Source organism: Bos mutus, chromosome 6 (assembly GCF_027580195.1).
Source record: "Bos mutus isolate GX-2022 chromosome 6, NWIPB_WYAK_1.1, whole genome shotgun sequence".
Classification (NCBI taxonomy): domain Eukaryota; kingdom Metazoa; phylum Chordata; class Mammalia; order Artiodactyla; family Bovidae; genus Bos; species Bos mutus.
The window spans coordinates 104400926-104428063 of record NC_091622.1 but is presented as its reverse complement, the minus strand read 5'-3'; the positions used below and the strand labels follow the sequence as shown (position 1 = coordinate 104428063).

Genomic DNA, 27138 nt, shown 5'->3' with positions numbered 1-27138 from the left:
AGGGGCGGGGACCAGCCCCTTGCTGAGGCTGGCCCCAAACTGAGGAGTGTCACAGGAGATCTCAAAGGGCAGACGTGCGCTGGAGAGGACACTAGGTCTCTAGCTTTTTTTTTAAATCATGAAGTCACTGTGCGAGCACTATAGAAAGGTCTTAAACATAATGGGAACCGCCCCAGACCCCCTTGAGGTCTTTACGCTTGGGCGTTCCTTGTACACTTCCTCTTGGGGAGCCTCCATGTGAGCTTTAATAGCTGACCAGGGCTGTTGGGACACTTTTCCTGGACTCCCTCACCCATCTGGTTGTCGTTTGATGTTTAGAGGCTCCGTGACCTCCCTGCGCTCACCCCTGACATGTGGCTCTGCTAGGGTCTTTCTGGCCCAAGAGGGCAAGGTCACAGCTTCCTGAGAGCCCTGGCCCCATCCCACTCCCACGTGGCTCCCACACGCCCCCCGGGGTCTTGCCCGCCACCGGCTCGCCCCTCCCCACCCCTGCAGTGCCTCCAGAGCATCCCTGTCTTGCCACCTTGCTGTGTCGGCAGCAGCAGGACCGTCTTGTTTTCTTTGGCCTGGGCACCTGGAGAAGCGGGAATACCCTGTCCTGTCTGGAGGCCCGTCTCAGCCTGGAACAAAGTCACTCGCTGCCCAGCAGGTGCTGGTGGCTTCAGAAGGTCGTGCCAGACCCTGTGCTGGTGGCGTGGACAGAGTGGAGGTGAGGTGGCAGTGCAGAGGGGCGGAGGGTGGCTGCTGGCTCTCTGGATGGGGGCCAGTTCACCTGCAGGGCTGGCCTGGGAGTGAACAAAAGGTTCAACCCTGCAAAGCGTCCCTGCTCCCCTATGCCCAGGTGTAGCTAGAGGTCAGGACACTGGTGAGAGGTCAGGACATCAGAATCTGCCTGCAATGTAGGAGACCCAGGTTCGATCCTTGGGTTGGGAAGGTCCCCTGGAGGAGGGCATGGCAACCCACTCCAGTATGCTCATCTGGAGAACCCCATGGACAGAGGAGCCTGTACAGTCCATGGAGTTGCAGAGAGTCAGACACGACTGAGCAACTAATACACACAATGAGCACAGCTGTTCTGGTAAACTTTTGTGGCTTCCCTGAAATATCAATAACCTCAGATATGCAGATGACACCACCCTTATGGCAGAAAGTGAAGAGGAACTAAAAAGCCTCTTGTGAAAGTGAAAGAGGAGAGTGAAAAAGTTGGCTTAAAGCTCAACATTCAGAAAACGAAGATCATGGCATCTGGTCCCATCACTTCATGGGAAATAGATGGGGAAACAGTGGAAACAGTGTCAGACTTTATTTTTTTGGGCTCCAAAATCACTGCAGATGGTGACTGCAGCCATGAAATTAAAAGACATTTACTCCTTGGAAGGAAAGTTATGACCAACCTAGATAGCATATTGAAAAGCAGAGATATTACTTTGCCAACAAAGGTCTGTCTAGTCAAGGCTATGGTTTTTCCAGTGGTCATGTACGGATGTGAGAGTTGGACTGTGAAGAAAGCTGAGCGCTGAAGAATTGATGCTTTTGAACTGTGGTGTTGCAGAAGACTCTTGAGAGTCCCTTGGACTGCAAGGAGATCCAACCAGTCCATCCTAAAGGAGATCAGTCCTGGGTGTTCATTGAAAGGACTGATGCTGAAATCGAAACTCCAGTACTTTGGCCACCTCATGCGAAGAGTTGACTCATTGGAAAAGATCCTGATGCTGGGAGGGATTGGGGGCAGGAGGAGAAGGGGATGACAGAGGATGAGATGGCTGGATGGCATCACCGACTCGATGAACATGAGTTTGAGTGAACTCCAGGAGTTGGTGATGGACAGGGAGGCCTGGTGTGCTGTGATTCATGGGGTCGCAAAGAGTCAGACACGACTGAGCAACTGAACTGAACTGATAACTCAGTTGGTCTAGAATCTGCCTGCAATGTAGGAGACCCCAGTTCGATCCCTGGGTTGGGAAGATCCCCTAGAGAAGAGATAGGCTACCCACTCCAGTATTCCTGGGCTTCCCTTGTGGCTCGGCTGGCAAAGAATCTGCCTGCAATGTGGGAGATTTGGGTTCAATCCCTGGGTTGCGAAGATCCCCTGGAGAAGGGAAAGGCTACCCACTCCACTATTCTGGCCTGGAGAATTCCATGGACCATATAGTCTGTGGGGTCGGAGTCAGACACGACTGAGCGATGTTCATTTCACTTTACTCCATCTTCACTAAACCAGCAACAGTGAGTCTCGCATCTCTGAGGCGAGGCAGTAGCTACGGCAGCCGCAGCAGGGAAAACACCCATGGATCCTGCCTCGGCTTCAGAGGGGCCTGGTTGGGGAAGAGGTGGCTGGATCTGCTGTCAGAGTCAACTTACTTACACAGCTCCACCAGACCCCAGAGCTCTCTAGACCTCCTGCTCCTGACTATGTCCCATCCTTCACCCCCGGCCCTCTTCCCAGACCCAGAGTGATGAAGCCACAGCTTGGTGGTCCGGGCTGGACGAGGCGCAGTGCCTTCCCCCTGCCGATTGCCCATGTCCGCCCCTTCTTAGTGTGGGTGGCGGAGCGGAGGCTGTGTGGCAGGCGTGGGGCTGCAGGCCTGGGCTCGGCAGGTCTGTGGATCCCCAGTGCCTGGCCCTGAACTGGCGTGGTGGCTCTGAACCCCATGGGCAGCCCCCACCGTGGGAGAGCCCCCGACCCTCGGGCTGACAACGCCTCTTCACAGATGCAAGGCTGGTGTCCTCAGTAAGAACCGTTCAACGTGGAGAGGGAGCCCTGGGTCACGCTTGTTCAGGCTTCTAAATGGGCTCAAACAGGAGCCTTTGTAAGACCCCCATGTGGTCCCTTTTCCCCCACAAATCACCTGTTGAGCCCTCTGTGACTGCTCCTGACACCGGGCAGTGGTCCTGAACAGTGGGAAGGCCTCTGGGTCCTGAGGGTGGCATGACCGCCTGGTGCCCAAAGAGGGCCTCGTGAAGGCTGTGGCATTCGCTGGGTTCCCGTGGTTCCGGCCGTAGGAGCAGCTCCTCCTGCCAAGCCTGCCCTCCCCACCAAGCCCTGCAGAGCACCGCCATCCCCACCTCTGAGGAAGCCGAGGGCCCAGCGGGGACCAGGCCAGTGGGCTGCAGGGCTTGATGAACGCTGGTGGAACTTGGGGCTGCTGGGGGTGCAGCCCTGCCCTGGTGCCCTGGGGAACTTGCTGCCTTGTTTCTCACTGTTCTGCCTTTGGGCAGAGTGTTGACCGTCGGCAGCTTTGTGGGTGGAGTCCAGAGTTCCCTGAGCAGAGGCCCTGAGCTGGAGCTGGGTTCTCACCCAGGTGGGTCTCGCTGGCCACATCTATGAAATGGAACTAACGGATCCCAGCTCACAGGGAGATACTGTGCCCACAAGGCGCTCGGTGGCTTACTCAGAAGGAACCAGTATGGTGGCTGGGCCGCGGTCTGGTGATGGGCCTTGGGTCTGCAGGATAGACCCCACAAGGAACAGCCCCTTAACAGGGAGGAGCTAACCTGCCTTTAGCTTCTGGAGGCTGAGGAAGCCTGCACTGGGCAGGGACGAGGCTCTCAGAGGAGGTTCCCCTTGTGTGTCCCAGGCTGACGCTCACGTCCACTGGGCAGCAGCTGCCATCGGCCATGCAGGTGACCATCGGAGACCCGTTGTGGTCTCCATGCTGGGCCCACGCAGGGAGGCACAGGAGCGCTTTGAACAGCCGGGGTCTTGCTGGGCCCTAGGGGGTTGGCGGGATCCCGCCAGTGTGCTTGCCCGTGAGGTGGTTGAGGCTGAGACGCTGCTCCAGGGTTATCTGAGCGCTGGATCCTGCGGGCGGGGCTGGGAACCCGGTTTAAAACTCTCCCTGGTGACCGTGATGTGGCCGAGTCTGGAACCCCTGTCACTTCACGCTCCCTTCACCGTGTGACAAGGAGACGGTGGCGGTGCTGTGATGCTTCTGTCGTTTGGAGACACAGATGGTGTGTCCCGCCAGATGGAAGGCTCTTCTCTTGTTAAAGCCGCGGCTGGCAGGCAGTGGGGCTCCGGGAGGTCTTCCTGGAGCCCCTGTTCTGTCTTGGGCAGCGCTGCCAGCCCCTGGGGGTGTTGTCCCTTTCCTGGCAGGGACCAGTCTAGGAGGTCAAAGCCGCTGAGAAGGGGCCGCGGGAGCAGTGGAGGGCAGGCAGCTTCTCTGTTGGCTCCCCTTCCAACCTGCCTGTGCCACACCCCTCACATCCCACTGGCCAGAAGTTAGTCCCGCGGAGGGGCACACCTCTCGCATCCCATTGGCCAGAAAGTCCCGTGGAGGGACTCATCCCATTGTGGACGGACACACCCCTCACGCCCCATTGGCCAGAAATTGGTGCTGGGAGGGCTGGGAAATGTCCTGAGCTGGGCGCTCTGTACCTGCTGAGCTCTGGGAGAGGGGGCTGGTGCCAACCGTGGGCAGCCCGCCACCCTTCCTCGAGGGCGTGTGTGTGTGTGTGTGTGTGTGTGTGTGTGTTGGTGACAGTGGGTGGTGGCTTAGCCCGGCTTCTGGATGGAAGAAAGGCAGCTTTTGGCGGTGGGGGTCGGGGGCGGGCTAGACTCTGGGTGAGCGGACGAGACAGGGATTCATGTCTCCACACCCAGCCTGCCCCGGATTCTGTGGTCGGTAGGGAAGCGCCTCTTCCCTAGTGGACAGCTTCCTCGGGACAGCCTCCCTCTCAAGTGCCCTGGTGGGGTTCGCGTGTCTTCCTGCTGCTCTCTGGTTCTCAGGGTCACACCAGTCCCTCCCAACCCCCTGACCCTTGCCTTCTCCAGGTGTTTGTGTCCTGAGGCTCCTCGCCCTCTGCTGTGCCACGGGCCTCTCTCCAGCCTGTGTCCCGGGTCCTCCTGCCCCCAGGCCCAGCTCACGTGCCCTCAAGTGTGCCTCCCCTAACCCCCCTGCCCCCAACTGGCTCACAGAAGCCTTTCTTCACTGTTGCGTCTGGTGGACATGTCAGAAGTTCCACTGTATTCTAGTAGATTTAAAATGGTCTTCCCTGATAACTCAGGTGGTAAAGACTCCAGCGGCAATGCAGAAGACCCTGGTTCGATTTAAAATAAATCGCGAGTGTAAGGTCTTTAGAGCAACAGGAAGGACCGCTAAGTCCCTTCACTGGCCTTACAGACGCCCCTCCTCTTACGATGCCATCAACGCCAGGCGGTCAGCTCAGCATTGAGTCTCTCCCAAACCCAGGGAGGTACTTGGTGACCACAGGTGTTACCTGGAGACTCACGGGCCCGCCTCCTGCGTCAGTGTGTGTGTCTCAGGGGCCGCTTGTCTTGCAGAACACCCAGTGCATCCCAGAAGGCTTGGAGAGCTACTATGCCGAGCAAGACTCCAATGCCCGGGAGAAATTTTACACCGTCATTAACCACTACAACCTGGCCAAGCAGAGCATCACCCGCTCCGTGTCGCCATGGATGTCTGTTCTGTCGGAAGAGAAGCTCTCGGAGCAGGAGACCGAGGCCGCAGAGAAATCCGCTTAGCGAGATGGGCAAGTTCCTTAATGGTGTCGCTTGAAGGTAACAAGGGGACTTTGAGGGACATTTCATCAAATATAATTACTGATAATTTATAGAGGTTACTCATGTATGGTGCAACCGCTTCTGTTTGCTAATTGCTGCTTTGCAAATACGACTTGCTGCGGGCCATTCACGGGCGTAAAGTCAAGTGCGTATCAGCACTGCTTAGGGAGCTCTGCCACCACTTTCCATGTTAGGGAATCTTAATTTAGTGACTTTCCTGGGATTTATTGGATGCTGTCAAAAAAAAAATTTACACTGGATATGCAAGGGGTTTGAACTTCAGATAAATAATGCATTTTGTGGATTTTTTTTTTCCTTTTAAACCACCTTGCTGTTTCGCAAACCTTACTCCACAGCCACATCTTGAGTGATCCCTGCTGTGCTAAGGGCAAGCTGTACTTCACGTTTCTTCCCACCTCCCAGAAGGGTACTCCGATAGGCCAAGAAGCCCATGCCCCATAGTGAATGGTGGAGGACGGTGGGAAGGAAGCAGAGAGGCCGGGAGGCGGGGGCGGCCATGCCCTCCTCCCCCGCGCTGACTGCCGAGTGCGCAAGCGCTGCAGCGAGGACGTGGCGGCCTCTCTGTACAGAGGGCGCTGGCCGGGCAGAGGAGTCAGTGTGGCCCCTCAGTACCTGTGAACTGGGTCAGAGCACGGGAGGTGGAGACTCTGGGAGGAGGGGACCCTGGGCCACAGGCTACAGATCCCCGTCTCCCTGTAGGTAGTCTTGTCTGTTCTGTGATGGGCGGAGTAGGAATGAAATCCAACCAGCCCTTTTGTCCACGTCTATTACGAACAAGTTTGCACCGACATGCCCGTGTTAGCAGGTTAGTTTTGGAACACTTAGTTGGGTGGGAAAAGTGAACAGTGTAATTGCTGGTATAAGTCAAGACTATGTTGATTTTTATTTTGTGGGACAGATGTAACTCCTTTGATGTAAGAAACAGGCTGGAAAGGCTGGGAGGGGGGGCTGCAAGTCCAATTATGACATTTCCATTCACAATCTTTGTAAGACAATTACGTTTCAGCCTGAATCTTGACATTAAAAGTATATGTTTACAGAATTACCAGTTAGATAAACCAAGTGTGTAAGAGGATTATATAGAAAAAAAGACATTCACAGACATTTTCTTCCGTGTTATTTGAATGTGTTGTTTCTGGTGGACATGTCAGAAGTTTCACTGTTTTTTTTTTTTTTAATCAAAAATAAATGACACATAGTGCAAGCTGTGTTGTAAACAAGCATGGTGGTCATGGCCATCTCCATTACTGTTCCCTGAAATGTGCTTCCAAAACATAAACAGTGTATTTTATTATTAAGGGTGTCTGGAAACAATGACTGTGGCCTTGGAGTGGTGGGTGGGCATGTGGAGTTGTGGACGTTGTGAGGCTGCGGGGACGCAAAAGAGCAATAACTGTGCCAGAAGTCCTCCTGTGTAGAGAGGACCCATCAGCCAATTCCAGCCCACGTCAACGCAGTGCCAAGGCAACCCTGTTTGTGTTTTCTAGTAGGCGTGTATTTTATAGACTGTAAACTCGTTCACGTGTAACTTCCAACATTCTCAGTCTGTGCAAATAAAGAACACAAGGATCCCTGTGGAGGCCCTGGCCTGTCTCGTGGAGAGCCCTTGACCATAGCCTGGGGCCCACGAGTACCAGGGACTTTGCACAGATGTGGTTGCAGATGCCTCACCAATCTGTACCAGTGGGCGTTCCCAACTCCTGGGGCCTGGGTGGGAGGAGAGGCCCAGGCCCTTCTCTGGACGCAGCTTCCGGGGGGGCCCCAGGGGCAGGAAGTTAGGCCTCCCCTGCCCGCCCCCCTCTGCCGCAGTAAAGTGCTGGGAGGAGCCAGGCCCCTGCCCACATTTCTTCCCCGACAGGAGGCAGGTGGCCCGCAGTGACATCCTAACCTTGGACCCACCAATAAGACAGTAAGTGGCCGCGGTTCTATACTAGTTTCACAGGGTGAATGAAGGCGAGCTGGCTTTTCCTCTGCTCAGGAGTCTGTGCATCAGTTGCTCAGGCACACAGGAAACCACAGGGAGCGCAGGTCATCTGCCCTGAGGAGCGGCTGACCGCGTTCTTCCTGCTGGGGTGGGGAATGGCCTTTGCCTCCTCTGAATTGGAGACGTTTGTGGAGCAGGAAGCCCACCAGGCCCCCTCCCTGGGGCAGCCCCCGCCCCCCAGCAGCCCCGTCAGGTGCAGGAATAACCATCCCCCCGCTCCTTCCCTCTGGCCTCAGGATTGCAGCGCAGACCAGTTTCAGTTGTGTGGTTTTCTTTTTCATTACTGAATGCTTAAGCCACAGGTCTGGTGTCCCTTCTGTGAGCACACGTCTCAGCCCCGCTCCCATCAGTGGCTCCGGTGCGGGGCGCCGTCCCCCGGGCCGCCTAGCTGTCGTACCAATCGAGGAAGAGCAGGGAGAAGGAGCACATCACCAGGAAGAAGAGCACCCACACCCGGAAGCCTGCGTTGTTCTTGATGGCCTGGGGGAGGAGGGGAGGGGGTTGGTCCGAAAGGCCCGTTCGTGTCCACCGGCGCTCCCCCTGCAGGGCTGGGACTGTGGGGGCAGCTCCAGCCTGTCCCTACCTTGCACGGATGGCTTAGTTTTTAAGCAAAACCGAAAGGTGGGTTTAAGATCTATTAGAAGACAGACAGGGTGCCTTGCCCTCGCTGGCTAGCCACCATGTGGTGCCTCTGCACGAGTCCCCCAGGAGAAACGGCTCACGTCCGCCCAGGGTTAGACCCACACAGGCAGGCTCAGCATGCGTGTCTGCTACCCTGGCCTGTGTTTCCTGGCAGTGCGATGGAGGTGGTGGCCCAAGAGTGGTCCCACATCAACCCAAACCTGAGGACTGCACCCAGAAAATAAAGTCCACTCGACAGAGGCGACTCTGGTGGTCCCATCGAAGACCAGGGCTCTGGTCCAACAAGCTTCTCCAGTGGCACCCAGCCTGGACTTAGGGAGTGGCCCCTGCACCCCAGAACGCTCCTCTGCAGGGCAATGAGTGGGCCCTGGGCTGGGCAGGATGGAACTGTGGAACCGGTCCATCCAGTGCATGGTCCTGCGACCTGCCCTGTGTGTGCGGCCCTTGACGAGGCGACCACCACCCTGGACTCAGTGCCTCCAAGTCATTCTCGGGGCCTAGAGTACCCACCTCTCTGATGTCTTCATTGCCCTCCTTGATATTCTCAGTTGCTCCAACTACTAACTGGTGAATATTGTCAATCTCGGCTTCCTGTGGAGGACAACAGCAGATAAATATAACTGTCCTCCTTCCCCAAGTGTCTGTCACAGTAGAAACAGCAGCTGCTGCATGCAAAGGGCAGGGGCTTTACACACGTGAACCCACATGTTCTCACAGCACCCAGGAGGTAGGCAACACTCCCATTTTACCAAAGGGAAACTTCAGGCTCAGAGAAGCTTAGTAACTTTCCTGGAGAAACACAGCACCCAAGTGGCAGGACTGGGACTGGACGGGGGCCTTGTGCTCCCTCCACCCCAGCTTGCCACCTTCCCATCCACTCACCGGACAGGAAGGGACAAACGTACGAGCCTGATCACAGAGCGGCTGCCACACACCAGGGCTTTCAAGGTGCACGTGGCTTTAAAACACACACAGTAGCTTCAAAATGGTGCTTTGGTTGCAAAATTTTAGTCAGAATACTTGGAAACCTTACATGTGGGCTCCTGGGCTTACACAGAAGCGTCTGGCTAATAACCCATCCTGCACCCCAACACTGCCCTCTAAGGGGCAGGGCTGGCTGTCCTTCCCCCTTCCTCTAGGGGTGGGTGGGAGGGAATGTAAACAAGCTCGGGTTTTAGGGAAACCAGACTGACATGGAATCGGTACCGCAGAGAGGAAAGTGACCTTCAGCCACCCGCTTCCCAGCAGTGAGAGCCACACAGTGGAAGACCCGAGGGCCAGGGACCGCCTTGTTCTCTAACTGCGTCTTGGAGACGCTCCCAGTGGGGGCAGGTGCTCCCATGAGTGTGTTGTGAGAGCCACCTTGCAACACAGATGAGAAATCCCAGACACACTCAGCTCTTTTCAGGTCTTAGAAATCCTGGGAAGCCAGGTGCAGCTCAGTCTGTGCTCTGCAAGCCCCTCCCAGGTCAAGCCCCGGAGCCCTGGGTGTGACGCAGGCTGGGCCTTGCTCCCACCCCGCGGGGTGCCTGTCCAGAACTCCAGGACAGCTGCTTCCTGTCTGAGAAGCAGCCCCCTAACCAGAAGCAACTGTGAATGGCAGTCAGTGCCCCTCGGTGGCTGGGCTGAGGAGCAGACACAATGGCTGTGGAAGTAAGTGCTGCCAGTGCACTCAGCCACTCAAAACCTGAGTGCTTCTCGCTGCACATAGGCTCTGCCCGCTGGTGAAGCTCTGGCTGTGCCATGAAACAGGGCATCACCCAGGTCGGCTGCAGCCACACCCACAAATAACAACGGTTCCTAGTTCAGTTCCGGATGGAGAGCCCAGGGTGAGCCAGGCACTTCCTATTCTCCACCCAAGAGGGACACGCGTGACCTGGGCCCCAGTCTGAAGAGGGGGAGGGGGCTGGGGAGTACCGCAGGTCATACAGCGAGCAATGGGGAACCAGGTTGGAGCTGGCTGTCTGGCTCTGCTGGGGCTCGGAGAGGGAGACATCTGATTGAGCTGTTTTCTGTGTTAGGTGGCTGAACTGATGCCCATTAGGCTTCTAAATGGAGGCTTAATATATATGGACTAGAATAGTTCCTGCAATGTGCTCATGAAAAGAGCAACTCTTGCAAACCTGAACAGCCTCGTGTGCCCAGTGTGCAATGATCTGACTGGCTGTGTGGTTTAGGGGACATTTTGTGAGTGGAGTCTCTTAAGTCAAGTGGCCCAGTTTAACACAGTGGAGAAAAATGATTTTGTCCTTCAAACCTTCCAGTCTGTGGATGCTGAATACAAAAGGGAAATTTTATCAGGTGTTTTCTAAAAATTTTGTCGGTTAGTGGCTAGAAGAACTTCCAACAGCAGGCAGGTAGAAATGAAATGAAAATCCACTTATGAGAACAGTCACACTTCCTGTGAGGACGGGACACCCGAGGTGGCAGGGACCTGGCATCTGGGAGGGCCGAGCCTGAACCTGCAGCACTGCTGATTGTAAAGCTACTACCCATCAGGCACTGTGCTGGGCACTTTCCGTGGGTTATGTCTGTGCCTTACGACAACCATACAAAGGCTGCTCCATTTTATAGATGGAAAAATACTGTGGCTCAAAGAGGCTCCCCAGCTTTCCCGAGGGCACCCAGAACCGCAACCTAGCTGTCTCCCTTGCCCAGGGGCTCTGCCGCATGGGGCTGGGGCGCGTGGAAAGTTGTCCCACAGTCCATGGAATTCTCTAGGCCAGAATACTGGAGTGGTAGCTATTCCCTTCTCCAGGGGATCTTCCCAACCCAGGGATCCAACCCAGGTCTCCTGCATTGAAGGCGGATTCTTTGCCAGCTGAGCCATCAGAGAAGCCCAAGAATACTGGAGTGGGTAGCCTATCCCTTCTCCAGGGGATCTTCCTGACCCAGGAATCGAACCGTGGTCTCCTATTGCAGGTGGATTCTTTACCACCAGAGCCAGCAGGGAAGCCCAAGAATACCAGAGTGGGTAGCCTACCCCTTCTCCAGCAAATCTTCCCAAGCCAGGAATTGAACCCAGGTCTCCCGCACTGAAGGCCTATTCTTTACCAGCTGAGCCACAAGCAAACAGTTGCAGAGGCCTGATGACCTCAGAAGAAATGTCCCAAGTTCTGAGTAGATGCCCCTGTAAGATAAAACTGAAAACAATTATTTTTTCTTACCTGCTGTAAAACCTTCTCTGTGAAGATCTCTTGGAGTCTGGTGATTTCAACCACTTTCCCTTCTATTTGCCTTCATTAAAAAAAAAAAAAAGAAAAACAGATACACATTAACTGTTAGTACCTGGTGATCTTAACAGCAATGTCACACATTTCTAAAGAAGTCGTCTCTTCTAAGTGAAGGCATGGGAGGGAGGGAACACCATGGTGACTCACAGTGGCCTGCTCAGGACACAGGCTCAGGAGGGCAGAAGCTCATGCTCCTCACTGGTTCCCCTTTAACGCCCTTCAGCTTTCTGGGTGTACTGGATGGTTTGGAAGCCTACCCCTACCACTTCATAAGCTGACCCCTGGGACCCCTGACTCCTGAGTCAGTGCGGGGCCAGGAGCACATGGCTGTACCCAGTAGTTACAAAAGGCAGAGTCTCCTTTAATGCCGAGCCCTGTCCTAGCAACACAGTCATACGTGGTGGGGATTCAGAAGAAAACGCCAGAATATGCTGTCACCCAAAACCCTGTTACCACTCAGCAGGTTAGAGGAAAGGGTACATTCGCCATTCAAACCAACTCTCTGTGGAAAGGAAACCTCCTTTGATTCCGGCTGAAAATATCCCATCTGGGTTCAGCACCAGAGCATGTGGGCCTCTCCTGGTTGCCTGGACAGCACAGGCGACCCTGGGGTGGTCTAGCGGGTGTGCGTCTAGAGGCTGAGCTCCCAGCCCAGGAGGAAGCAATGTTCGGTGGGGAGATGACTCCTCCAGACCAGGTGAGGGAAGCAGAAGAGAGGAGAGTGAGGAGGGGCCAGGGCAGGAAGAGCACCATCTTGAAGAAGGACTGGGAGGCCCGCCTGTGAGGGCAGAGGCTGCAGAAGAACCCAGGGCAGTGGTCAGGGGAAACCCTGCACTCAGCCTCCAGGGCTGCAAGGCTGACATGTCAGGACAAGTCTTCTTTTGGGAAGTGGCCACGATGCAACAAGAGTTTCAGCACGTCCTTTCAGAACACTCCCGGCATTCCCAGGGCAGCAGGCCCGAGCGCTTTCACTGGAGGGCTGGGCGGTGACCCTACTCACGTGGGCCACAGCCATGGGCCTTCTGTGTGGCTGATAGCCTGGTCAGGGAGCAGCCAGACCCCAGTGGAGCCCTCTGCAGGGCTTCCCTCTGCCAGCCGTCCCTGCTGCTGCTACTGCTGCCGCTAAGTCGCTTCAGTCGTGTCCGACTCTATGCGACCCCATAGATGGCAGCCCACCAGGCTCCCCCATCCCTGGGATTCTCCAGGCAAGAACACTGGAGTGGGTTGCCATTTCCTTCTCCAGTGCACAAAAGTGAAAAGTGAAAGTGAAGTCGCTCAGTCGTGTCTGACTCCTAGCGACCCCAAGGACTACAGCCTACCAGGCTCCTCCGTCCATGGGATTTTCCAGGCAAGAGTACTGGAATGGGGTGCCATTGCCTTCTCCGGCCAGCCGTCCCTATTTATACTTAATTAACCCCTTTCATCTTAGGGTAGCTAGGTACAGACAATCCCCTCCTGGCAGCTGTCATGACATGTGCCATCATGACCTTTCAGATGGGGCTGCAGCACCTGGGAGCCTGGGAGCGGCCCACAGAGGGTACCTCGCAGGCCCACAAGTTGAGGGGCAGTGAATTCTCGCAGCTTCCTTACGGGGGGCTGGAGGCAGGGGTAGCTACATTTGGCCCAAGGGCCACATGTGGATGCCTGAGCACCAAACTAAATGAGTAAAGTTTCTACTTTCTGGGAAAGTTGTAAACTAGGCCATTTGCTCACCCGGGAACCCCACAAACATACCTCACTTCGTCAAACAGGCTGTTCATTTCACCAATCAGGCGCTGATTTTCTTGTTCAAACTGTAAGGAAACACACACATTAACTCGAGTCTCAAAGCAACCCACCCAAAGGCAAGTGTCTAGCACAGTGAGTCTGTGCAGAACTCTTTGATCCACCCTCCGAGAATCACGCCGGAGCCCCTCTTTCCAGCACGGAGTGAGTCAGCGTTACTGGAAGACCTTGAGCATTCACGTGAGGATAGCCAGGCTGCAGGAAGAAAATGAAACCCCGCAGTGCAGTGGGGCTGCCTGAGGCTAGACTTCTCAACTCGCTCGTTTGAACCGCAAGCGTACAAGCTGACTTTTATGACTGATGGCGAGCGTGGAGAAGTGTGGGTCATCCCCGTGATGCGTGTACCACGTTGTGTGTGTCTCCAGCCTTCTGTGTGACTGTGAGCTGCCTGGACCCACACACCTGTTCCAGCTGCAGTCACACATGCAAATGTCCTGTGAGGCACCTCTGTGCCGGGCACCGCACAGGGAAGAGAAGGGAGCTCTTGGCCTGCAGAGGCTGGAAATCCAGCTGAGGACCAGGCCACCCTGCCTTAGTACAGCAGCAGGGATGAGGAAGATGAGGGGCAGGGGCTCGGCTCACCTGGGTGCGCTGTGCTCTGCCTCTGCCCCTGCAGGGGAGCAGCCTTGCTATCCTGGCTGGTGCCTTCCCGTGCTGCTCTGCCAGGTTTCCTCAGCACCCTTGCTGGCTTCATGCCTTCCCTGCTGTCTAAGGTCTGCCCTCCCTCCCTTTTGGTCTAGGTGATCTGGTCCATTCCATCCCTGCACCATGAGCATGGGGCCACTCCACACTGAGGCCTCCATTCCACCCCAGACCCACCGGGTCAGAAGACAGAGAGGGGGAGCGGCAGGGGGTTGGAGGAGTGCTGGGGAAGCCCCCCCGAAGGGCCACCCCAACCACAGCAGGCTGCCTTGCCGGCTGCTGAGACGGTACTGAGATGGCCCTCCTAACTGTGCATCAAAAAGGCGATTCAAGGGAATATTTCACTCCTGAGTTTGAAAGAATCAGCTCCGTTAATTGTCAGCAGTCCAGTATTTAAGAAAAAAATATTACTTCAGCATGTGGGTGCTAATTTGACTAATTCTCTCAGGTACTTTACTCAGGTTTTGGATTTTTCCTTTGGGCAAGGGGCATTTTCTTTGAATTCTTCTAATGACAAAATATGGCCCCAACCTTTTAAATCTACAGTCGTTTCATGCTTTTGAACTATTCCTAAACAAAATTAACTAGTGGTTTGAGGTGGTTTATTACTGGAATGTTCCTTGAGAACAAAGCTTGCTTTTTTCCCTCTCCAGCTGAAGGGCATGTGGCTTCCATTCAGGCCTTTGTGTTACTGTTCCTTCTGCAGGGCTCCCAGTTAGCTATGTCGGGAGTGGATCACATTCTGGCTCTGACTTCCTGCCAGATGGGTTCTTGCAGTTACCTGAGAAATTCCCCATCCCTGGAGGAAGTGAGAGAAACAAAGGCCTGAAGGGATCAAGCAGTAAGGTGGGATGAGGGGAGAGGTGTGTCTATGGCCAGCCTTAAGGAGTGCAGGCTCCATGCACGGGGCGGGAGTTACAATGAAACTGCATTAACAAAAAAACAACACAGCAGAACCTGTTTCCCACAGCCCAGTGCCCAGGAGCCTTCTATCTCGATGGCCGGTCGATGGCCGGTCGATGAGGCAGAGGCCAGGCTGCTGCCCGCAGTCCCCTGCACAGGCAGGGTGGTTTCCGAGGTTGTCTGGGCAGCAAACCCGTACACCTCCTCTCTCATCTGCCGAGTGAGGCAGGGAGCCACCAACACCAGGGGAGGTGGGGGATACGGCAGGGGCTCCAATGACCCATGTCCTGTGTCCTCAGGGGGACTCCCTGGCTGACCCTGGGCCAGCCACTGGCCTTCTGTGTGGCTGTCAGTTTCTCTGTGTGAACAGACATGGTGGATGATTCCTATCCTTTCCTGCCTGATCCTGAGGGTAGGGAGGGAAGCCTCCTCCATCTTCTAAGCTGTTTGCCCTTGGGCGGGTAACACCCTCTCAGTGCCTCTGTCTTCATCACTAAACTAGGGGAAACTAGAGTACTAATAGAGTTGGTAACAACTTTACCTCTATGAATGTTAATTCTTGTTATGTCATTCTCCAGGACTCAGATTCTGGATATGCAAAATGAGTCATTAAATGCTTTGGAGGCCCCTCCCTGGGATTCCCTGGTTGCTCAGTCAGTAAAGAATCTGCCTGCAATGTGGAAGACGTGGGTTCAATCCCTGGGTTGGGAAGATTCCTTGGAGGAGGGCACGGCAACCCAGTCCAGTCTTTTTCCCTGAAGAATCCCCATGGACAGAGGAGCCTGGCGGGCTACGATCTACAATCCATGGGGTTGCACAGAGTTGGATATGACTGAGTGACTAAGCACGCAGCACAGCACCCCGGTTTCAAGTTCAAGAGGACCACACGGCTCTGGGTCCCTTCAGTCTCTCGGGCGTGAGGAGTCCATGCACAGCACTCTCAGCGGGGCTCCCTGGCACTACACAGGCACCGTGCAGCTGCAGCCCCACAATCAGCACCAAGGACAGGGGGGCCTCCAGGCCCTGGGAAGACACACCTGCCGGCGTCTTCCTCCATCTCTGTCCCCCTGAAAAAGGGGCTGAGAGGCCTAGATGACGGGGAGGGTGGGCAGGCCCGTCCTGGGGAGAAATGACAACAGCCAGCCGGCCTTTCTGGGCTGTTCCACGCTATACTGCTTAGGTCTCACCCCAGAATACGGTGCTTTCCCTCAGTGCAGACCCCAAGCAACTGCCAACAACAGTGGGAGGTGTCGCGGTTACAAGTCCTACCACATGGGGCGTCTAAACTAATAAAGCTCAAGTGCTCAGACGCCGCTGGACAGAGCAGGTGACATGATTTAACTGCTTTATTCCATTTAGAAGTCGGCCAGACTTTCGAACAGGACCTCCCAAAAGGGTTTATAAATCTGGTTTAAAGGCTGCAGATCCACATTGTGCATACGCTGTTATAGAAATCCTTTTCTAATCCAGAAAAAGAAAATCACTCCTCCCAAGGCCTCTGAGTGTCAAATGAGGAGAAATATCTGTGCTGCAAAGACCTAAGAAGAGTTCACTAGAGCAACACGGTGGACCCACGGGGGGCTTGGCCCAGAGGGCAGCCTGCCTCTCAGCTTGGAGCCCACTCCCCAGACCTGCTCGGGGCTCTTCCAGTTATGTTTTATTTGTGCCAAACACCTTCACACCTGTGGCTCCGTGCCCCTCACCCTGACCTCCACCTGTGCCCCAGTGAACCTTCCCAGGGTCTAGACCCCAGCTTTCACCCGTGTGGCGCTCAAATTCTATCAACAATGCTCATGTTCCCAATGTGTAAGCCAAGCGTGGCCACAGACCACAGGCCCTGCCAGCCACGCACCTGGTGCTTCCAGGGGCCTGCCTCACGGCACAGGGGCCGTGGGACACTTTTCAGGCAAACTGAAGAACTGAAGAACAGGAGTCAGTTTCATGTCTTTAAAACTTACCCCAAAGAAATAGATTACTAAGTGCAGTGGTTTCACTGGAGGCAAGTAAAGTGAAGGTGGGCTCAGAAAGGAGGTGTTTTTCTCTGTGTAACATCAGAAAACAATTTGGTTCCACTCAGCCTGACCACAAACATCTGCTTATATTAACCCAGGGGTATTAATATACCTGTATCACGAGTGATGAATGGAAATGTGCGAAGAATTACATAATGCTCCGCAGCCATTCTGGAACAAGTATCAACAGCTCATGTGGGTGAAATAATGGATTAAATTGCTATTATAGAGCTTAATTCATTATTTTACCCTGAGGAAAAATTCCAAAACAGTGACTATGAATTATGACCACAATTTGCTATTAACGCTTTCCAATTTAAAACCAATAGTGTGGCATTTCTTTTTCTTCATTTTCAGGGTTGAGCCTTTTAAATAAGATTCGGGTCAGTCGGACTGTAAGGTATGGTACTTGGCTATGAGCCCCCGTTAAGAAAGGAGTGAAGTGAACATCAAACAGCCTGTCATAACGGTGCTGAATGGAACAGCCTCCTGCCCCATCCTCTTGCAATAACGCAATAAAAATTAGGGAGGGATGCCCTGCTGGCTCTGATCGCTAGGGTCACCAGTCTCGTGACACCGAGGTAGCTAGCATTATTGGGACTGGTCGCCGGCACGTTTTTGGACGATGCTTCCGTCAAGACAGCACAAGGAAAGGCACGCATGGTGCTCCAGCCATCATTATGGAAAGACAAGCCTCACGATGTGAACGTGTGTTTCTCATACGCATCGATTACATCGCCCTCTGAACATGCAGGGAACGCAGGACCCCATGGGCCCAGCAATAATCTCTCATTGTTGGCGGGGAAACAGCCGCTGAGCAGCTGCTATGTGCCCTGCACTCCGCTGGGCGCTCATATATCCATGACCCCATTCCTGACAACCCTGTCAACCTCCCAAGCTCAGGTTCAGTGAGGCTCAGCTTCTTGCCCCCAAATTACAGAGGCAGTAAGTGACACAGAGGATTCAAAACTTGCTCTGTCTCACAGCTCACGTTGCTGCATCATCTCTCACTGGGGCCGAGCATCTGCTGATCACAGATATCCTTGCTGCCAGCCCTCCTCTGGTCCAGCCCCCGTGCAGCCGACAACTTCTGAGCCCACGTCTGTGGACGTTCACATGCTGCTGCTGCTCACCGCTGCCCGGTGGGGGGGAGAGGCAACAACTGGCAAACAACGGCCTGCCATTCCTCTACCTATTTCCTTTATGAAGTGGGGCAGCGTACTTTAAAAAAATCCTTAAATAGAAGCTACGTTCTGCCTAAACACAAATGTATTCTTTCTTAATGAAGGGACAGTGCTGTACATATTTTTATCTCTAGCAAAGATAGGGTGGTCACGTTACATGATCTGGGGGAACACATGACATCATTTACAGTTATAAACTTATTTTGTATAAACTGAAGAAGAACTATGAGGATTCAGGAAATTTGGCCATCATCTAGCTATAGGGGAGCATGATCAAACTGCCCTTCAGTCTGCTGGCTTCTCCGCCTTGACCTGCTCTGGCCCTGTGTCCCAGGTGGCGTGTGTCTCTCTCCACCCTGGATGTGCTTTCAAACACCTGCTGTCAGGGGTCTCCCACGGTCACGTCTCCAGCTGGAGCCCCAGGCCTGGGATCCCAGCACCCACCAGACACCTCCCAGGACCCACACCTGCCCCTGATGGAGGGCATCACCCCGACTGCCGGCATCCTGCGTCCCCAGGTTAGAAAGCTCCCGGCTCTTTCTCCTCCCTCTCTCTCTCACACCCAGCTGCCCTCCCCGATCACCAAGTCCTGCCCACTTCCCGTTTCTCATCTCTGCCCTCACTGCCCACCCTGGCCATCACCCTCAACCTCTCCCAACTGGACTGGCTAGCAAGGACTGCTGCTTGGAGTCGTGTGCAGGCCTCTGGGTGGCATGCTTGCTGGACTGGGGAGCACTGAGCAAGTATCCCAAATTGGAGGTATATCTGGACCATGACAGAAGCAGGGTATCCTATACTGCTTTAAGGTATCTGAGTTACTTCCTGGGCTCAGAATTATTTTTGTCTATCAAGGACACAGGGAGCTCTGCCTCTTGTTCCACAGCCTCCGAGGGAGTGCCCCAGAGCAAGTCCCAGGAAAATCGAGGCTAATGGTATCATCACTGGAATCAGTGTCACGCTTCTGAGATGATTTAAAGGGGAAACTGCTCATCCGAGAGAATGAATGTTTGTGAAACAGCCCTGAGTACAAAGCATGTATGAGGCTCCAGTGAGCAGCAGCTACCACCCAACGTGGCCCTCCAATCCTGCCGTGAGTGCAGCACACACATCACAGCCCTTCCTCTGCATTCATACGTGCGCGCATGCACACACACACACACACACACACACACACGAGGGCATGCCCGGCTCCCCTCCCCTGCCCCCGGCCCTGCTAGAAATGGACCAGACTGGGGCTTGGACCAGGTCTATCGCTTTTCTTCTGAAATTCAACCAGAGATGATAAGCTGCAGCTGGCAACTAGGGCATGGATGACTAAAAGGTGACACTGGCAGTTAAAGTGGCGCTCGTCATTTGCAGTCATTACTTACGCTTTCTTCACAGTATCATGTACCAGCAATTCAAACAATTAAAAAGCACCATAGCAATGAATATAAAAGAGTCATTTAGAAGACTGTTTTACTGCTGCCAAAAAGACATCTAATATTAGTAATGTTATTCTAAGGCAATTTCTTCCTTAATTATGCTATTGCAAATTTAAAGCATATGAAAAGTATACTAAGAATTAGGAAATCAAGTGGAAAATTGTATCTAAACTATAATTTTTAAAGCTCAGCATAAAAATAAGGGTAACAGCATTTAGGATGACCTTCTATTCAATGAAATATTCTTACTAAAAGTAGTTAAAAACACATGATTAGGAAGAGACTAGCTTACCATTTGTATTTCTTCTGGGGATAATTCATCTTCACCTTTGCCATCTCCCCAGCTTCCCAATTCAGGTTGTGCTTCGACTGGAACCTTTTCTGTTTAAAAAATAAATAGAAAGCAAAATAGTCACTTTAGAACAGGTTGGTTTAGGAGGTAAGCATATTAAAAAAACCCGAGACGAAGCAAAATTGTAGGGCTTTGTCCATCCATATTTGATTATCTCTCGGTTAATATTCAAGTACTGTGGTGTGATCCTTTACAATGTTTGGACCTGTGCTATGTATGTGTGTGTGTGTGTGTGTGTGTGTGTGTGTGTGTCAAAGGGGACCCTCCATACAGTTTTGGTACTGCTGTGATCTCAGCAATGGTCACAAACCAAATGGATGTTTTTCAGGACCACTTTTCAAGTGGACTTTACTTCAAAACACATACTCACACGCTTACATCCTTCCCTCTGCTTTTTAGACTGTCAAATGTACGGGCAATTTCATTAAAATGTTTCCTGTATTTCATTACAATACAGGAAATGACACACCACCCCTCATGCCCTTCCCTCCCAGAAGTAGCCACTCATTGGTGCTGTGATGTGGCCTCGCAGGCTCTCTCTGGCATGTTCACCTACAAACAGATAAGCAATTCCCTGCCTCCCCTGCCCCCACGCCAGCCCAGAAACAATTTATAGTTTTGCGAGTGTGGTATTATTTATTTGCTTTTCACAGGTATATCAACGGTAACATGTTGTTCTAAAACTTGCTTTTTATAACTTCACAGTGCATCCTGGTGATTTTCCTATGTCACTCCACATAGATCTCCCTTGTTCTTCACTTTTTAAGTATTTATTTATTTAGCTGCAGCCTGCGGGATCTTTAGTTGCAGCATGCAAAGTCTTGGTTCTGACACTTGGGGGGTCTAGTTCCCTGACCAGGGATGGAACCTGAGCGCCCTGCACCAGGAACATGGAGTCTTAGCCACTGAACCACCAGGGAAGTTCCTACTTCGTTCTGTTAAATTGCTGCATAATATCCCACTGTAAGGAATTCTCTGTGTAACCAACTCCACTGATAAACCTTGTACTTCTGCTAGTACGTGTGCCAGGACACACTTTGGTGCAGTCTGATGTATTCCAGGATAGCAACCTGGGAACAGACTGCTGACGGGTGGTGTAGGAACATTAACCTAGAGAATGTTTTCGTCATGATCATAAACATGGACCAGACCTCTGAGACAGCAGACCAACAGCACAGCTCCCAGAAGGGGCTGTGCCACCTGGGGCCCTGAGGGCGAGGCCTGTGTGTCTCCTCGGGGGTGGGTGGATGCTGGAGCTTCGCCCTTAGGTGGAGGCTGTAATGGGTCTTCTTCCTACAGGTGACTCTGTCTGCTGTCTCAGCAGTGCTTCTGGGCTTATCAGCGGGTTGCCAAGTACTTAAAAGGCAAATACCGCTTCTTTTCCTCCCCGATGTCAGTTAAATTCCCATGGCTGCTCTCAGTCCCATGAGGGAGGCAGAAGTCCAGAGTTTTTGTCTGGAGACTGATAAGGGAAAAGTACATAATGATGGTGTCAGTTTACAGACAGCAGATTAGGCAGACCTGTGTACAAAGTACAGTTATTATTCTGCATATGTCATCACAAAAAAATAAAATTAAATGTGCATTAATTTTTTTAAACACCATCCTTGTAGAGAAGGGGGACAAAAAGAAGCAAATATAGAAAAATATGGGAAACCTATTGAAAATATGTCCATGACTTTGTGCAAGTTTTTAGAAAATGGCTGTTTTTTTTTTTTTTTGCCAGAACCATCATTGTATTTATAAATGACACATGTACATCCCACCCCCGCCAGAGCCCAGGCTTCTCTGTCCATGGACTTCTCCAGGCAAGAACACTGGAGCGGACTGCCATTCTCTTCTCCAGCCTCTACCTTGTACTTGACCTCATTATGGTATCCATCTTGAGCTTTCACTTCTATGTGTTTAAGGATAAGAACACCAAAATTAGAAACAGAAACATCACTCACATCAGAATCAAGTATAAACCACTCTGAGCTAGAATGGGAAGTCTGTTAACAGAACTCACGCTCTCCTTTGCAGCCACCTGGAGCCATCCTGACCTGCAGCAGTTAAGAATCAACTTGAAGCATGGTGCCCCGAACACCGGTGCTTTGCCCAGACCTCCCTCCTGCCCCGATGCCGAGAGACTCAAGTCCCGATTCCGTGGTCCAGCACTCAAGGCCCTCTGCATTCCAGCCCCCCTGACCTCAAGACCCACTCCTCCTCCCCTTTCTGTGAGTTTTACTGACCCAGAAGTGCTTTCCTCCACTGACTGCATTCCACATCTCCCCTGTGCTCTGTGGCCTCTGAGTGTTTACTCATGCTATTCCCTCTGCCTGGAACATTCTAAGCTTCCCCCCTTTTCAGGTCCAGACTCATTTCTCAGGACCACCACCACCTCCTGAAGTCCACTTTGCCCATTTAAAAATTGGGTTATCGTTTTCTTACTGACTTGTAAAAGTCCTTTCCACGTTCTAGATACAGATCCCTTATTAGGTGTGTGATTTTCAAATATTTTCTCCCATTCCATGGGCTTTTTTCACTTTCCTTCCTTGTTAATTCTTTGCCAAATCTGAGATCAGGAAGATTTAGCCCTGGTTTTTGTTGTTGTTGTTGTTTTTTTAACAAGTTTTAGGGTTTTAGCTCTGTAAAGGCCTTTGGTCTTATTCTGAGTTAGCGTTAATAAATGGTGTGACTCAAGTGTCAATCTTTGTTCTTCTGCATGTAGATATACAATTTTCCCAGCACCAATTGTTAAAGAGACTGTTCTTGCCCACTTGAAGGAAATCAACTGGCCAGAGCCACATGCTGTTATTTCTGGATTCTCAGTTCTGTTCCATTCATCCATGCCCATCCCTGTGCAGGCATCCCTGTCCTGATTACTGCTGCCCTGCTGTCTGTTTTGAAACTGGGAAGTGTGAGTCCTCCTACTTTGTTCCTTTTCATGACAGTTTGGTTTTCTTGAGTTCCTTGCTTTTCCTCATGATTTTAGAATCAACTTGTCAATTTTCACAAAGAAATCAGCTGGGATTCTGATAAGGAATGCACTGAAATTGTGGATCATTTTGGGGTGTACTACCATCTTAACAACATTAATTCTTCTGATTAACTTGAGATGCTTTTCTATTTGCGTGTGAGTCGCTCAGTCATCTTCGACTCTTTGCGACCCCATGGACTGCAATCCTCCAGGCTTCTCTGTCCATGGGACATTCCAAGCAAGAACACTGGAGTAGGTTGCCATTTCCTTCTCCAGGGGATCTTCCCAACCCAGGGATTGAACCCGTGTCTCCTGCGTTGAAGGCAGATTCGTTACCGTCTGAGCCACCAGGGAAGCCCCCTTCTATTTGTTTTGGTTTAGTTCAGTCGCTCATTCTTGTCTGGACTCTTGGCGACCCCATGGACGCCAGATTTCCCTGTCTATCACCCACTCTCAGAGTTTACTCAAACTCATTTCCACTGAGTCGGTGATGCTATCTAACCATCTGATCCTCTGTCGTCCCCTTCTCCTCCCACCTTCAATCTTTCCCAGCATCAGGGTCTTTTCAAATGAGTCAGTTCTTCGCATCAGGTGGCCAAAGTATTGGAGTTTCAGCTTCAGCACCAGTCCCTTCCAATGAACACTCAGGACTGATTTCCTTTAGGGTTGATTGGTTGGATCTCCTTGCAGTCCAAGGGACTCTCAAGAGTCTTTTTGAACACCACACATTTCAAAAGCATCAATTCTTTAGCACTCAGCTTTCTTATAGTCCAACTCTCACATCCATACGTGATTACTGGAAAACCCATAGCTTTGACTAGACAGACCTTTGTTAGCAAAATAATGTCTCTGCTTTTTAATATGCTCTCTAGGTTGGTCGTAGCTTTTCTTCCAAGGAGCAAAAGTCTTTTAATTTTTATGGCTGCAGTCACCATCTGCAGTGATTTTGGAGCCCAAGAAAATAAAGTCTCTCACTGTTTCCACTGTTTCCCCATCTATTTGCCATGAAGTGATGGGATTTGATGCTGCGATCTTAGTTTTCTGAATGTTGAGTTTTAAGCCAACTTTTTCACTCTCTTTCACTTTCATCAAGAGGCTCTTTAGTTCTTCTTCGCTTTCTACTATAAGGGTGGTGTCATCTGCATATCTGAAGTTATTGATATTTCTTCCGGCAATCTTGATTCCAGCTTGTGCTTCACCCAGTCCAGCATTTCACATGATGTACTCTGCATATAAGTTAAATAAGCAGGGTGACAATATACAGCCTTGATGTACTCCTTTTCCTATTTGGAACCAGTCTGTTGTTCCATGTCCAGTTCTAACTGTTGCTTCTTGACCTGCATACAGATTTCTCAGGAGGCAGGTCAGGTGGTCTGGTATGTCCATCTCTTGAAGAATTTTCCACAGTTTGTTGTGATCCACACAGTCAAAGGATTTGGCATAGTCAATAAAGCTGAAGTAGATGTTTTGCTGGAACTCTCTTGCTTTTCTTGATGATCCAATGGATACTGGCCATTTGGTCTCTGGTTCCTCTGCCTTTTCTAAATCCAGCTTGAACATCTGGAAGTTCACAGTTCATGTACTGATGAAGCCTGGCTTGGAGAATTTTGAGCATTACTTTGCTAGCGTGTGAGATGACTGCAATTGTGTGGCAGTTTGAGCATTCTTTGGCATTGCCTTTCTTTGGGAAGTTATTTCTCCACTGATCCCCAGTAGCATATTGGGCACCTACTGACCTGGGGAGTTTCTCTTTCAGTATCCTATCATTTTGCCTTTTCATACTGTTCATGGGGTTCTCAAGGCAAGAATACTGAAGTGGTTTGCCATTCTCTTCTCCAGTGGACCACATTCTGTCAAATCTCTCCACCATGACCCACCCATCTTGGGTTGCCCCACGGGCATGGCTTAGTTTCATTGAGTTAGACAAGGCTGTGGTCCTAGTGTGATTAGATTGACTAATTTTCTGTGAGTATGGTTTCAGTGTGTTTGCCCTCTGATGCCCTCTTGCAACACCTACCGTTTTACTTGGGTTTCCCTTACCTTGGGTGTGGGGCATCCAGTCCCACCACTTCATGGGAAATAGACGGGGAAACAGTGGAAACAGTGTCAGACTTTATTTTTCTGGGCTCCAAAATCACTACAGATGGTGACTGCAGCCATGAAATTAAAAGATGCTTACTCCTTGGAAGGAAAGTTATGACCAACCTAGATAGCATATTCAAAAGCAGAGACATTACTTTGCCAAGAAAGGTTCGTCTAGTCAAGGCTATGGTTTTTCCTGTGGTCATGTATGGATGTGAGAGTTGAACTGTGAAGAAGGCTGAGCGCCGAAGAATTGATGCTTTTGAACTGTGGTATTGGAGAAGACTCTTGAGAGAGTCCCTTGGACTGCAAGGAGATCCAACCAGTCCATTCTGAAGGAGATCAGCCCTGGGATTTCTTGGGAAGGAATGATGCTAAAGCTGAAACTCCAGTACTTTGGCCACCTCATGCGAAGAGTTGACTCATTGGAAAAGACTCTGATGCTGGGAGGGATTGGGGGCAGGAGGAGAAGGGGACGACAGAGGATGAGATGGCTGGATGGCATCACTGACTCGATGGACGTGAGTCTCAGTGAACTCCGGGTGTTGGTGATGGACAGGGAGGCCTGGCGTGCTGTGATTTATGGGGTTGCAAAGAGTCATACACGACTGAGCCACTGATCTTCTTTGGGAATGGAACGAAAACTGACCTTTTCCAGTCCTGTGGCCACTGCTGAGGTTTCCAAATTTGCTGGCATATTGAGTGCAGCACTTTCACAGCATCATCTTTTAGGATTTGAAATAGCTCAACTGGAATTTCATCACCTCCAATAGCTTTGTTTATAGTGATGCTTCCTAAGGCCCACTTGACTTTGCATTCCAGGATGTCTGGCTCTAGGCTGGTGATCACACCATCGTGGTTATCTGGGTCATGAAGATCTTTTTTGTACTGTTCTTCTGTGTACTCTTGCCACCTGTTCTTAATATCTTCTGCTTCTGTTAGATGCATTTGGATCATGTTAAATTTCTTTCAACAATGATTTGTAGCTTTCAAAGTATAAGCCTTACACTTCTGTTTAGTTTATCCTTTTTGATATTATCATAAAGGAATTCCTGCTTTTTACATTTCATTTCTGGATTGTTCATTAAGTATATAGAAATGAAATTTTTGTTTAATGGTTTTGTATCCCAGAACCTTGCTGAAACTCATTTACTACTTGTCTTTATTGGTGGAGCTCTTAAAATTTTCTGTATACAATACCAGGCTGTTTATGAATAGAAAAAATTTCCTTCATAATTGCCTCTGCTATCTTGGCCAGTCTATTAATCGACTTCCAATGTTCAACTGATAAAGAATCCTGCCAAACCTCAGTGTCAAGCAATGGACTGCTTCATAGTTGGCTCCACAAACCAATGTGCCAGACACTGCTTACCCCTTTATCCTAGGCTCCTGAAGTGCTCACAACAAACCACAGCTACGTGATACTGTAAAAAAGTGGTGGCTCAGAGTTCAAGTAACTTGTCCAAGTGGAGGACAGCGGCCAGACTGAAACCAAGGTTCACAGTCCTTCCATGACATCATGCTGCAACCAAATGCTTCCCCTTCCCTTACCTCAGAAGGAGGGATGGCACACCTCCACACACAGGAAATAGATAAAGGTGGGGTGCAGCAATGGTAAAGCTTTCTTTCAGGAAAAACAGACAAAATGAAGCAGAGAAAGCTTGTTATACATGCAGCAACTTGTACATAAAGTGTGCACATTTTTAATGAGCACCAACTCAGATTTTATGACCCTTTGGGACTCTATGTAACCAGGAAAGAGATGACTGTGAAATAAGCATCAGCTAACGACCATGGAGGAAAGGGTGGCTGGGTGGAGCTGTGGGGACAGTGAGGCCAGTGGCAGCAGGGGCCGGGATGCCTGGGGGAAGAGAGAGGCCTTACCCAGTGGTGGTGGGGGGTGGAGGGGGGAGAGTCCCGAGACGCAGGGGTCTGCATTTAGAAAATGGGGGAACTGGTGTTTGGCAGTGCCACTAACTGCTGCAGCTGGGATGCTGACGGCCTCCAGAGAGACACTCTTCACACCACTCGGCTCCTGTATGTGCTGGTGAGAAGCTAAATGGGAGCACGCTCTCTGAATATTTTGTGGGGATGGCTTAGTCAGGAGATAATGGCATGATTATAAAGTATCCAAATAGTGACTTTAAGATAAAAACATAAACTGTGAGGAATGACGCTCTTTCACTCTGACCATTTGTTTTCTACCACCCAGAGACATTAAGTTCCTTTTGCTTCAGGCAATAGTTCCACAGCAACTAAAAGCAGTCAGTGTTCCATATAGAGGCTTCATTCATTCCTTCATTTACTCATTCGTTCATTCATTCTTTTCAACAAAGATTTAATGAGCACCTCCTATGTGCCAGGTGTTGTTCTGGGTACCAGTGTTACAGC

The 27138-nt window shown here is 51.4% G+C and overlaps 2 protein-coding genes across 3 annotated transcripts in view; one reads left to right on the top strand and one right to left on the bottom strand.

Moving 5' to 3' along the window:
- The window catches only part of NSG1 (neuronal vesicle trafficking associated 1), a 48554-nt gene extending 26382 nt beyond the window's left edge, over positions 1–22172 (top strand). For both annotated transcript variants that reach the window (XM_070372686.1, XM_070372685.1), the window contains exons 5-6: positions 5285–5521; positions 21729–22172. In XM_070372686.1, coding sequence (XP_070228787.1) covers positions 5285–5485 — 201 coding nt within the window. In that variant the 3' untranslated portion in view covers positions 5486–5521; positions 21729–22172. The remainder of the gene's footprint in view (positions 1–5284; positions 5522–21728) is intronic.
- Positions 6404–27138, bottom strand: part of STX18 (syntaxin 18) — a 119648-nt gene continuing 98913 nt past the window's right edge. Inside the window, exons 7-11 of the mRNA XM_005893201.3 lie at positions 19647–19735; positions 13139–13197; positions 11339–11408; positions 8682–8762; positions 6404–8009 (exon numbers count right to left, since the gene is read on the bottom strand). Coding sequence (XP_005893263.1) covers positions 7914–8009; positions 8682–8762; positions 11339–11408; positions 13139–13197; positions 19647–19735 — 395 coding nt within the window. The 3' untranslated portion in view covers positions 6404–7913. The remainder of the gene's footprint in view (positions 8010–8681; positions 8763–11338; positions 11409–13138; positions 13198–19646; positions 19736–27138) is intronic.